The sequence below is a fragment of the Lycium ferocissimum genome, chromosome 10, assembly GCF_029784015.1.
Source record: "Lycium ferocissimum isolate CSIRO_LF1 chromosome 10, AGI_CSIRO_Lferr_CH_V1, whole genome shotgun sequence".
Taxonomy (NCBI): domain Eukaryota; kingdom Viridiplantae; phylum Streptophyta; class Magnoliopsida; order Solanales; family Solanaceae; genus Lycium; species Lycium ferocissimum.
Genome location: NC_081351.1, coordinates 38742021 through 38753928, shown reverse-complemented (window position 1 = coordinate 38753928; position 11908 = coordinate 38742021). Strand labels below are relative to the sequence as shown.

Here is an 11908-nt window from a genome sequence, read left to right as displayed (position 1 = left end):
TAGAGAAATATATTTATATTAATCATCATGCAGATCTTACTCCCACAACATGTATATACATACATGATATACATATATAGCAGCTTTGATATGCATTTTTTGTGTGGGTAACGTAGTAATTAACCATATATCAAACAGTTGATATGTTTGATTCATCCATACGGACGGGGCCTAAAATCTCCACTACCTAAACGGCAGCGACGGTCTCGCTTGTGGCGGAGACATCAGATCCCTTTCCGCCGACTATGGCGGTGGAGTTCTTGAAGTCCTTCCTAGACACAACCAAAGAACACTTTTCCTTTTTCTCGTCTAGATTCATTTGCTGCTGTCTACACTCTAGGCTGCAAAAAGCACTATCTCCCCTGCAAAATAATCAACCAAAAAATATTTAGACTTAGTTATACCAGTACATGTATATTAGTGTCTAATAATTGAAATAAATTAACCAGGCATCAATCCTTAGTATAAACAACTAACTATAATTTGTTTGTAGACGATCTGATGATTTTTTAAACTATGAATGCATAAAAATTGAACGTATAGATGACTAGTTATATAGTAGAAGGAGCATGTAATAGCAAAAATTTTGAGGCCTAAAGCAGATGTTTTAGTGGGCTCGATGAAATAGTTAAGACGTATGTAAACTGTTGTGCATAAAGGTGTGTGATAGTACCTGTACATGTAGATATCGCGACCAGGGATCAAGTGACGTTTACAGAGGAAGCAAGCTTTCAAAAAACTGGCAGTTTCTACAAAATCAGCAGATTTTCGGCGGTTTCTGGTGGGTATAGTTTTAGATGTGGTTAATAAACGTTGTTGATCTAGCTGCTGGTTGGTGTTTGAGGGTACTGGGATGGGTGTGAAGGGGTTGTGAGGATCAAAGGGAAGATTATTATAATTATTAGAAATAGCAGAAGAAGGGTCAGGGTTGAGGTTGAGATCTAAGCTGAATTCTGTCATGCTTGTTGTTCTCTTCATGGGTGGCCTTGTCCTCTTCCCTAGCAACATTTTCTCTGCTTTTCTTTTTCTTCTTTTTTTTCAGCTAATGTGTTGTATGAGAGAGTGGTTATGGTAGAAAAGGTGAAAGAAAGAGAGGTTTTAGAGAGAGAGGTAGAGGAAGAAGAAGAAGAAGGGGAAGAGGAGTGAGAGTGGGGAGATGTGTTGGGAAGATAAAGCAGAGAGCCAAAGTGCAAGTAGAGAATCTCCACCCTTGATTGTGTATTATTCATCACCAATTTAATTTTAAATTTTTTTTACTATATTATTTTCTGAGATTCCATCTTTTTCAACCTTTTTATTTATTTATTTATTTCTCCCCTAGTATCTAATATTCGTCTTGGAGCGCGATTAAATTTGGATTCACGCCATGTAGACCAATTTGGGGAAAACGCTTTATGCTAAGATTTTTTCATACTCTAAACTCAACCCCGAAAACTCTAATTAAGGGATAAGCAACCCCATCTGCTACATCACATCCTTTGACGGTATCTCTTTCTACCCTTACTCCTCTATTTTCTCTTTTGTTTTCTCTCACCATATATATATAGAGTACTATTTACTTGTTTATTTATTACATCAAGGAAGAGAAAAGATATATGATAACTACACTATTAATGTAGTTTTAAGTGAGCTAGCCCTCAACCCTTCTACCTTATTCCTCGAATCCTTACCTTAAACTTCGTTTTACATGTTTTTGTCTGACGCACTTTTTTCTAATCTATTAAAATAAAAGAAAATACATTATTATTTTTGGCAACTATTTAGTTTTAACATCTTATTTTAGCGTCAACAACGTTACTTTTTGGTACTCGCTTGTTATTCGTGAGAAAAATAAACAAAATTATGTAACTCTCAGTCTCTCACCATTACTTAAGTAAAAGAATCATTTGATACTTTTGTCTAATATAAATTAAATAATTTTTAAATTATGTGCTCAATGCTTCACCTTATAAAATGAAATGGCGGAAGTACGTAATATTTATTTCCTAAATTTGATTCATTCGGTTAAAGGAAAGGATGAATAGAAAATAATCTCCATTAGTATTTTAGGAACAGAAATCAGAACCAATGGGCTTAGGCCTCCTATATCTGAAGACCTCTACGAGACTACGACAGTCAGATGTGATCCTTAAAAATAAAAGAGAAAATCAACTGTCTTAATTAAGATTGAAACTTCGATTCCGTCATAAATCTCTTCTTTCTTTTTAAAAAAATAAAAAGTATTTAATTAGGGGTCTGAGCAGCACAGTAATTCTTGAATTAAATGAACCCATCAAATATAAATTTTGATTTAACATAATATAAATAGAGAAATAGTCATGATGTGATCGATGTTAAATAGTAAATCTTGTGTTCCGTGGAAAATTTCTATTCATGTTCAAATCATCTCATGAAAACAATCCAAATGTCCATTATATACTTCTACAATGCCTTAATTATCAACCTGGTTTGTTGCAAAAGAAGAAAATATAATGTAATGAAGTTTCTAAATAAAAGGAATTATGACACTCATGAGACTGCGAAACTTCTAATATATGGTCCAATACTATAGTCCGCTTAAAAATTAGAGAGATGAAACAAGATACAAGCAATTAAAAGAGTCATTAAGGAATCAGTTGTTCAACAATATTTGATTACTGGAAGAATCTGATTATAATCTTTTTCAAACTCTTTGAGTATAATTGAAGTTGACTCAAAAGCCAAAACTCTATCTGTACGACATGATTCATGGCTATATATATGTTCGTGTTTTTTTTTCCCACGATCTATTAAAATACTCGTTTTTTTTAAATTGTTATAATTGCAACTTCACATTTTAAAAAAGAAAAAGAAAAAAGAAATCACATTTTACTAAATCCTTGATAAAGTATGAGTAGATCCTATCATCATCGGTAACTATTTTGTTGTTTCTTTCTAAATACTCGAAGTACATTTTTCCCATCATTTTTCTCTACCAATCGACATGATTCATCATTTCTTTTTTGCTTTATTTATTGTTGATAAACTCTTTTTATTGAATCATTCGGTATCAAAAAGCTAAATTTAATTCGCGTCGATTAAGCTTAATAAGAGAATAAAGCTCTGTCTCAAAGACAATCAAATGACGTGGTGCAACGGATAGGGCTATTTCTCTCTTAATTAAAGGTCAGTTCGAGCCCTAAGTATAGAAAAATACTTGATAGGGAGAGCTTCCTCAAAAATGGGCCCTACACGGTGTGAATTCGGATATAGTCGGACTTTAATGCGGGTACCAGACACCAGGTGGTAAGAATTCGGCGATTTCAACCATAACTGTAATTCCTATTTTATCTATTTCAACTTATGTGATTCACTTTTTTTTTAAAAAAAAATAAAAAAAATTCAAAAATATGATACAATCCTATGTATAGAAAAATGTAACATTAAGTTTTTCATTTTACCTTGAACGAGATAATTTATAATCTCACAACATTTATGACTTGTTTTTGAGTATATAACAACAACATACCAAGTGTAATCGCACAAGTAGGGTGTAGGGAGGTAAGAGTTTACGCAAACTTTATCCCTACCTCGTAGAGATAGAGAGGTATTTTCCCATAGACCATCAACTTATAAGTAAAGTATCTCAAAGCAGTTTCAAAAAGGGAAAATAAATTGAAAGCTTGCGAAATTGAAAGCAGTAACAACAATGAAATATGAGATGAAAAGCAGTACATCGCATACGAAAAAAAACAATAACAACAATAAAATAATGCGCTATGAAAAGCAATACATAACATAAAAGAAAGTACAATAACAACTTGATTTAGAGTACGAATTTCGAAATTCTTCCTTTTAAAAACAAAAACTTTGATGTTTCATTAGGATGTATCTCATAAATTAGGATGGAGTAATATTTTCTTGAGTAGCTAGGGGACAGGATCACCAGCTTAGTCAGCTTCCCATGAAATGGGTCCCATAAGTGCATTATAAATAAGGGAGATTCAATGGGTACTTGGTGAAACAGTCCCACTCAATGAATTCGTTTGTCCCCATTCCCAAATCTCAACCACAGAATTTCAGATTCCACTCTTTTACTTCCTTTTTTTTTTCATTCTTTTTTCCCCTTTTCTGTTTTTGTTTTTTTGTTTTTGCCTGTGTTTTCTCCTTATACATAGAGAGTACATAAATCTGATCCCAACATGGAATATTGGAATCACCTATATTTCTAACACTACTTTTGAAGGAAAATTTAAAAAAGAGTTCTGAGATGTGAGAAGGGCAAACAATAATACTTCCACAATACTAAAATATTTGGCGCAAGGAATGGGCCGTATAATTCTCATATATTTAGGGTTATTTAAAAAAAAAACAATTCCTTTTTTTTCTTTTTCTTTTTCTAACTGAAAGCTGTAGCAAGAGAATAATTTTCAACTTTTATCGACTTAATTGAACTAATACCGTTCGGATATTTTTGCTAACGCAGGAACAATAATTTCGTTGAGTCATATTTGATGGTGTGATTTGCACAAGTAGGATGATTTGAGGCCATTGTTGTATATTTTTAGCCATTCAAAGGATGTTTTGCAAAAATAGGATTGGCGCTATACATACAGAAGAGTGGAATAACATTTGTTCAATTGTTTTCAAGTTCGGTCAAATGTGACCATATTTAACCTACGCATCTTGTTAAATTATGCACAAGTTTTGTTGGATGAGCAACTCTTCCTTGTTCACAAGTTATGTCATGCAAGGCATACATAACTTTTACATTATCTTCATTTTATCTATATTATTGTTAATTTATTCACAAGTTTTACCAGACAAATATTAAAATCTTGCCTTGTTCACAAGTTTTATTTGACACGCAGGGGCAGAGCTAGAGGCCACAAATTCGACCGAACCCAATATATAATCCAGTATGTTTACAGAGAATAATCTTGTTAAATTATTCAAAATTTTTACCGTATTAATTAATTACTGGCAAATCTTGCCCGTGTTATTTTATTATTCACCCATTCAGCTGAGAAAGATCCTAGAAGTCCATTAACGCGCATCGACACAAAAAAGAAAAGACAAAACAACATATCACCAGTTTATAAAATTAAATTATTGGTCTGAGATATCTTAGAACACTATATATACCGAAGGAATACATAAAAGATTTGGAAGGCTCAAAGACGGTCACTAGTTGGCCAATTGGAGAAACGAATTTATGAGTTGGAATAAGGGTAATAAGTATTAGTACTCTATTCTTTATTTGATTCCCTCTTTCCTTGAGGATCTTAAACAATTCCCTCTTTCTTTTAATTATTAGCAAAGTGTTCGTATTTTTTAACATAACTTTTCTGCATGTCATGTTCCTTGGTTCAACTAATGGCAGTGTTTGAACTAATTTGCGTGAACCTTTACTGTTCATCAAGTGATTTTGTCTCAAAAACGGTACATGTATTGAATAATTGTGTAGGGATGGGAGATAGGTCTCTTTATATGGATTTGGACAATCACTTGCATTAATTTTTTGGGCACGAGATATATTCTTTAGAATAATCTACCAATTAAAATTTAGATAGATTAGAAAACTGACTTAATTAGCATTCTTTTGTCTCAATTGAGTACTATTATAGTAGGAATCTAGTAACGGTACATGTATTGAATAATTAGGAGATATTCCAATAAATCACCAAATAAATCAGTCCACCTGAAGCCCCTTCCTCCAGCGCCCTCACCTGATCCTGAAGAAGCAAGCGGAAAGTCGTATACTTTTGTTGTAGATGGAAGCGAAGTCATCAACTCAACCATTCGAATGGTCTCCCCTAAGATTGACCTCTTTTCCAAATAAATCGAACCTCGATACCATATTCGTCAAAAAAAGATAATCTCTCTTGGTTGCACAACCCGCCGCGGGCCTCGTAGTATCCGCATACGACGGCTGCGGGAGCTTTTCGGGTCGAAAACCCGTTCGACATCGAACCGATCTCAAAACCCTAATATCACCCTCTCGAAGAGAAAGGATACATCTATATCTATGCAACTAATAATTTAGATAGAATTAGGGTACTCAACAATGGTTTAAGAAAACTTTGACTTAATTAGCATTCTTACCCCTACGAAGTATATTCTTATGTCAGGTTAAGGTACAATACCGAGCTCGAGATGTTAGAAGGTGTAAAATCAATGGGTGCAGGAGCACACAAGGACTGCATAAATCTTTGGTCTGTCTATCATTGCCTATGTTGGGCTGACTCTTTTTTTTAGGCAAGAAGACCACTAGTTGAATTATGAAACTATATATGTTGACTAACTGAAAAAGGGTACTACTCTTCTTCCAGGCGCTGACTCAAAGGCTGATAGGATTGAACTCAAAGGGAAAAGGAAATAGGCCAAGCAAGAGGATTTACCATCGATCGTGTAATAAGCCTTGTGTTTTTTATGTAATAATTTTTTTTTTTAAAAAAAGTACTATTATAAAGTTCAGTTTGCACATCAAAGTTTAATGGAAGCCTTAATCACTTTTTTGATATTGCTTGGAATTTATTGTAATTGTCGCAATTAGTTTGTTGCGCTCATTGTCTCCTTACGTGTAGTTTATTTGTTTCATTATCCTCTTTTTCCCTCCCTTCCCTTTCAAAGTTTCAATTGAAAGGAAAGTTTTGTCGACTTTCGGCTTATACAAAACAATGCAAAAGGAAGGAAAATTATCGTCTAACTCTCCTCAGAAAATAGGTCGATTGACCACTTGATGAGCTTTCTAAAAAATTTATTACATTTTCGAGCGATGTGATGAGATTATCAATTAAATTATTAATTTACACTTCATTTTAGATAATAATTTACACCAGAGTACTTAGGTTGAATTTAATGGAGTTTCTTGATGCATGTGCTGTACTATAATGGATAACTTCTCAATCGACAAGAAGATCGTATTGAAAATTAGATCTGATAATTAAATCCTTGCAAGCGTAAAATTGAAGAAAAGCTGTACAATTAAATGTGGTACGTCACCTTACAACATTACTTAAACAATACTGGCCAGTAAAACGAACTATGTGAGAAGAAAGGGAATATGCCTCTAAATTAAATAAAATCCCACTAATCAAGAAAATAAAAAATAAAAAAAGCATGGTCCTCTAGCATTGGTAAAATCTTAATTTTTTGAAAGTATAATCACCTTGATGAGGTCATTGATGGTGTATCAAAAATAGTAAACTAATGGAGTATATCTAAGTATTAATAATACCTTGGAAATGAAATAAAATGTTAGGTTGCTTCCATAACGGGGTTTTGGGGTGTCTCTGCAGATTACAATCTCATTTTTGCCGTGGATGAGGAAACAATTGCCAAAAATATATGTACTTTTATTGTTGCCTTCGCAAAAATCTACGTACTTCAGGTTAAAGTTACGTCATTTTTACTACTGTAGTAATTGTACTTTGAGGCAAAAAAGAAAAGAAAAGAAAAGAAAAAGAACCAATCAGGCTGGCATCAAGTTGTACAAATGGGCACTTGTCTACTTCCAATGTTAAACTAAAATCATATTTTAGTACGTAGTTTATTAAGGTTTAATTTGATTAGAACAAGTGTGGCATTAAATAAAAATTTAGTCAGGTGAGCCGTGTCACTGACTCGAAAGATTCTTACTTAGTGTGACAGGGTCAGCTCAGCGCCATCAAATACTTAATTTTCTATCTGAATATTAATCTAAACTCTATAGTCTATACGATGTGTTATTTTGTAATGTTGATAGATATAATAATGTTTTCATATAGACTGTATAAAGGTATTTAAACGGGTTGATAAAGACTTCACCCATTGTCTTTGGTTATAGGTGAAAAAAACTGTCTTAGATTTATTATTTACTAGAACAAACTTTTGTAAAGCTTATTCCCGCACTCGTAAGTTCCTGTTTAATCCTTAAAAACCAAATAAGGTAGCATGTGCAACAGGATGTCGAGTTATATTATTGGGGGAAGTTCAAATGTGCTCTTCTATAACATAAAACATCTTAATTTATCCTTCATTTTCATTTTTTGAGTCATTCATATTTTCGTCGTTAGCAAATCGTCTCATATTTGTCTTTAATTTTAACGGAGTTTCAATGTGCATCGTGTGATTACATATCAAAATCATCTGAAAAAGATTTAAATTTGTCCATCTACTCTTGACATGTGATTTTAAATTACTATATTTGTCATACATCACGTTGGAGCGATGCTAGGATTAGTGAATAAAAACGAGACAATTTGCCTATGACTAGGGCGATGAATGACTCCAAAATATAATGAGGGTAAAATTTGAATATTTCATATGGTATCCTTTGGTATATTAAAGTTTTAGCTACTCCATCCACTGTACCTTTTGGCAAGGGCGAGAAAAAAGTCTTTTGTGAAAAAGTTAAAAAAAAAAAAGAAAAAAAAAAAAGAAGAAGAAGAAGAAGAGAGAGTGACTTCATTCATATGGGCAAGGAGTAATTTACGTCACAATTATCTTTCTTTTAATATTATATTAGTTAATTTAATTAACATCTAAATATTATTGGCAATCTTTCATAAAAAACTATCTGATTTACTAATATTATATCTTTAACATATATATACCAACCAACTGATCTTAATAACTTATGTTGTTACATTGTTTATGTCTATGCGTGTCAAATGTCAATCCTTCACTTCGAAACAGAAAGCTCAAGTTACATTGTTACCTATACAGCAAAAAAATAGAAGAAAAAAAAAAACCATAAACATACTTGGAAAGACTAGATCTCAAGCTGCCAATCAGAACTACAATGCTAATAACCATTCCACACAGTTCAATAATGCTTGATGTAACCTGCCTTCCATGGAAAATTAACATAAACACGTCATTAGCAACAACAACATCAATTATATTGTATGTATGCAAAATTAAAGACGTGATCCCTCCAGTAGGTTCAGGGCCAGTACTTTCATTTTCGTTTTGTCTACAAGCAATCAATCTTTTTCATCTTTGTTATTAAAATTAATGAGAAAGACTTCACACAGTATTATTTCCAAACCCAAAGACTGGTACTAATATTGTTTGTTCAATTTGCATAGGCGGATTGATTCGTTTCTCTTCATTTCGGTAAGATCTACGTAAAGATATGTATTTTACTTTTTTAAATCATATAGATGTTAAACTTATTCTAGACATACATTACTCGTAATAAATAAAATAAAAAATCCCCTTTTTCTTTTTCTTTTTTTCCTTTTTTTTTTTTTTTTTTTTTTTTTTGGGAAGAAATGCTATATCAATTTATTCTCAAATTCCACGGTCATATATAGTTTCCTTGTGATTGCTTTAGTTCTTTATTTTTGCAGGTGAGGGGATCCAGTGGGCTATATGGAGGTTGAATTGTCATATTTTTAATTTACTTTCGGTGCCAAAAATTCGTATAATCACATTCACATCTTGACATTTCCCCAAAAAAAAGTCATACATAAAAGAACAAGAGAAAGAAGAACAACATGCTGAATATGTGAAACACCAAAATCATCCATGACCACAAAACCAAATCTTGGAATCTTACTTGGAGAGTTATTGTTCTGCGTCATTTTAAGAACAAAATTTGTAGCTTTCCACTCAATTATTCGAAGTTGTTTATCTTTCTCAAAGGAGAATCTTTTTTGTTCTTTTCAAGTGTCCCATGGTAGTTGAAGGAATGGATTGTTGTGTATGATATGATTTTGAATAATTCTCGCCTCACAAGTTATCTTTTATTTAGAATTAAATTTGGCCCAAGCTAGTTCATTTTTCTTTAACAAAGTATTAGAGTCCGCCCAATCCTAATAACTTTTAGTCTCTCTTAACATAGTGTCAGAGTCTGCCCAATCATAATAATTTTTTGTTATACTTAACATGTTGTTAGAGTCAGCCCTATCCTAAAAATATTTTGTTACCCAATGCTTGACTCCCATCTTATGTTGTCCACGCTTCAAATATCCAAATCAGTAAGTGTAGGGGGCTAGAAGGGCATTAAATGTCTCACATTGATTTAGAAAATGAATTATTGCCTCTAGTATGTCCAAATAATCTTGATTTACGTGATGTTGGCGTTCATGCATGTTACATACACGAAATGTCTATTTTTAGCAGTACGACGGAGAGGGCAGGGGAGGGTGTTAGTGCTATTGAAGGAATGAGTAATCCCTTTACATAACTTTGAGCGATTCTTAATTACTTTCTGAACTAGTTGTTAAAGTTGAATTAGGACTAATGTCCAAACTTTTTACCAAGCAATGACTAGATCAACATAGTAGGGTCATTTGGGAGGCCTCACAAGTCTCAAATAACAATAAAAATGATAATTATAATAACATACTCACTTTTCTAACTTTACACCTAAGCAGCAACCTCTAACAATGCCACATCGCTAGTTTTGTCGTCAATGTCAGCCACTTGTTTCTTCCTTTCATTATATTGTACGTAGTTCTCAGCATTTTTTTTTTTTTTTTTAACAGTTCTCAGCAATTCAATTCCTACTTGTTTGCATATGCCCCACTCATTTTCTCTTTGGCTATTTCTGGTGACCCTTCTAATACTTAAAGGGTTCTTTTCTACTTTTCGTCGCATCACAAACGTACTATAAAATCTCTTTTTAAAAGCAAAATAATATTAACATTATATTTTGCCTTTCGCTTTCCACAAGACTGATATAATTAAGTGGGGAATACTCATTTTTATTTATTTCAGTTTTTTATGTTTAGATTGTCAAGCTTAGGCTTAGCAAACAGGCATCATTTGAAGGCCTTCTCATAATAAATGATGAAGTAGGTGATATATAACCAGTTATCATTTGTGAAAAATACCCTCTTTGAATTGACCAGCGACCTCTTAAGACTCTCAAGGTATACTTCTACTAATAATTAAGAGCGTTGTCCAAGCTTTTATTTTTATCTTTTCGCCAATCGATAACATTATATTGTATATTATAAAGTTGTCCAAGCTTTTATTGATACATTATTTTAAATATATCACTTTTGGTCCCTAAGATCTTGGTAAATCCGGTTTTTGGTCCTTGTGATTTATTGACTCTAATTAATTAAAATGTGTATTTTTGAACTCTTTATGTAAAAAATATGTTATATTTGAAAATTTATAAAACTATATTATGGTCAAATATGAAGTAATAAAACAAACTTAACATAACACTAGGTGGTGGAATTGTTAATAATTGTTATAAATTTGTGAATTTTCACATGAAAATGAATTAAAAGTGCATAATTTAATTAATTAACGATTTAATACGCTTAGCTCGATATTATAGGGATTAAAATTAGAATATACTAACAATTGAGGGACCGAAATGCTGTTAACCCAAAAAATAAAAAGATGAAAAAGAATCTTTCTTTAATAGAAATATAATGGGTAGGTTGATATAGAAAGCTAGTGGCAGTGTGACAAGCAGGGCTGGAGCAGTCCACATATTGGGGGACAAAATTTATGTGAAGTTAGGTGTTTATTTTTAACTTTAGCCAAAAAAATAATAAAAATAGTATATTATATATCTCAAAAAAGTGTGGCATCTGCTTAATATGATTGACATTTGTTCATGTGGCATAAATAAATTAGTTCTCAAACATGCATGTAGTGATGGAACGTAGATTTTTACTACTGATAGTCAAAATATAAAAAAAATAAACACACAAATTCAATATAAGTATATATCATATATGCATAAATTTCGACGTAGGGAAGTCCATAGTTAACACCCCTTGGCCAAAAGATGGATCCGCCACTTCATGTATGTTCCTTTTCTTTTTCTTTTTGTATAACCTAAACTACATGTTTGAGTTAGTTTTCTTTTACCACACTTTTTCAAAAATAAAAACTTACTCACACTCTATAGGTGATAATATGTATACTAATTAACCACGATGATAAAGATTCAATTCGTGTGCTCATTGATTTTGATGTAAATATCGAGTGTTAA

At 32.3% G+C, this 11908-nt stretch overlaps 1 protein-coding gene across 1 annotated transcript; it reads right to left on the bottom strand.

Annotated features, from left to right (window-relative positions):
* Positions 1-1178, bottom strand: LOC132033775 (FCS-Like Zinc finger 5-like). Its single transcript, XM_059423851.1, has 2 exons — positions 674-1178; positions 1-362 (listed from the first exon to the last, which is right to left on the bottom strand). The coding sequence occupies exons 1-2, from the start codon at positions 1006-1008 to the stop codon at positions 188-190; spliced, it is 510 nt and encodes a 169-aa protein (XP_059279834.1). The 5' UTR covers positions 1009-1178; the 3' UTR covers positions 1-187.
* Positions 1179-11908: the final 10730 nt, after the last annotated feature.